Below are 1717 nucleotides of genomic sequence, written 5' to 3'. Positions count from 1 at the left end.
TAATAAGTAAAGAAGTATTGTTATAACATTAATTAGAGCACTTGAAAGTAATAATAAAATATTAATTGAAAGATGTTTATCTATAGATGAAGAAAATGTAATTAAAAAAACAATAAATAATTTACCAAGTAAATATATTGTAGAATTATTAAATATAGTATGTGATATATTTAATAATAAACCAACAAAAGCATTTATAATGACATTATGGTTAAAATCAATATTTGAACAAGATTTAGCATATTTAATGAGTATTAAAGATGTTTCAAAAAGTATTGGAAAATTATATGTAATTGTTGAAAGTAGAACACTTTCATATAAACATTTATTAAGATTATATGGAAGAATGAATTTACTTTTATCTCAAATTGATAAAAAACAACAATTAAAACAAGATCAAAGAGGTGGTACTTATAATGAATCTTCTGATGAAGAACAAGAAGAAAAAAAAGAAAATCTTGAAGATTTTGATAATTCAATTGATATGGATGATAATTTATATAATCCATCATCAACTAATGAAGATGGAAATGAAATGAGTGAAGAAGAAATTGAAAATGATGATTTGTCTCTCTAAAAAATGAATGATTTTTAAATTTATTAAGTTTTAAGAAAGAATATTTTAAAGAAAACAAGAAAAAAAAAGAGAAATAAATATAAGAAGTTTTTTTAAAAAAAAAAATAATAATAATTGTAAATAATAAATGGGAGGAAAAATATCAAAACAAGAAGAACAAAAGAAAGAATATACAGGACAACCAGAAGGAACACCTTATTATGAAATTCAAGGATGTGAATTAGCTAAAATGATTAGTACTAATAATAAAGAAATTTATGATAAATATGGAGGAATTATTGGAATTAGTAAAATTCTTAAAGTTGAATTAGATAAAGGAATTTGTGATGAATCATATAATAAAAGACAAGAACAATTTGGAAAAAATAGAACACCAGACCCTATTATTATTCCATTTTGGAAAATTTGGTTTGAAGCACTTCAAGATAAAACACTTATTATTCTTATTATTGCAGCAATTATATCATTAATATTAGCATTTGTTGTACCTAATTCAGTTAATAAATGTTTAAGTAAAGAAAAAGAAGAAAATAAAGAAATTAATACAGATTGGATAGAAGGAATAGCTATTTTACTTGCAGTTCTTGGAGTTTCACTTGGAGGATCAGTATCAGATTATTCTAAACAAAAAAAATTTTTAGCTCTTTCAAAAGAAGAAAAAGATGTTGGAATTAAAGTTATTAGAAATGGAAAAAATCAAAAAATATCAATATTTAATTTAACTGTTGGAGATATAGTTAATTTAGATGTTGGAGATATTATTCCAGCTGATGGAATTTATATTCATGGGAATGATCTTAGAATTGATCAAGCTAATATGACAGGAGAATCAATTGCAATTAAAAAAACAGAAGAAAATTTTATTATGATGTCAGGAACAAAAGTTACAGATGGAAATGGAAAAATGCTTGTTGTTGCAGTAGGACCAAATTCATTATGGGGAAAAACAATGGAATCAATTAATCAAAATAAAAATACACCAACACCATTACAAGAAAATTTAGATGAACTTGCAATTAAAATAGGATATTTAGGAATAGGATGTGGAATAATAGTATTTATTATTTTAAGTATTTATTATATAATATCACAAATTACACATAAAGATGTATTAAAAGCAGATGAAAAGAATGGAATTAT

The 1717-nt window shown here is 22.8% G+C and overlaps 2 protein-coding genes across 2 annotated transcripts, besides 2 other annotated features; both read left to right on the top strand.

Moving 5' to 3' along the window:
- Positions 1 to 199: 199 nt before the first annotated feature.
- Positions 200 to 577, top strand: EDI_088380 (uncharacterized protein; the record flags this gene model as incomplete). Its single annotated transcript, XM_001736389.1, has 1 exon — positions 200 to 577. One exon carries the CDS (start codon positions 200 to 202, stop codon positions 575 to 577), a length of 378 nt encoding a protein of 125 aa, XP_001736441.1.
- Positions 578 to 624: 47 nt separating this feature from the next.
- Positions 625 to 748: a microsatellite.
- On the top strand, positions 705 to 1717 carry EDI_088370 (cation-transporting ATPase, putative; the record flags this gene model as incomplete). The annotated part of the gene is made up of 1 exon (XM_001736388.1): positions 705 to 1717. A coding segment is annotated over one exon (1013 nt), but the record flags the coding sequence as incomplete, so codon positions are not given.
- Positions 1625 to 1665: a sequence feature (AT_rich).

Source organism: Entamoeba dispar, genomic scaffold (genome assembly GCF_000209125.1).
Source record: "Entamoeba dispar SAW760 scf_1105229459803 genomic scaffold, whole genome shotgun sequence".
In the NCBI taxonomy this organism is placed as follows: Eukaryota; Evosea; order Mastigamoebida; family Endamoebidae; genus Entamoeba; species Entamoeba dispar.
This window is presented reverse-complemented; position numbering and strand designations above follow the sequence as displayed.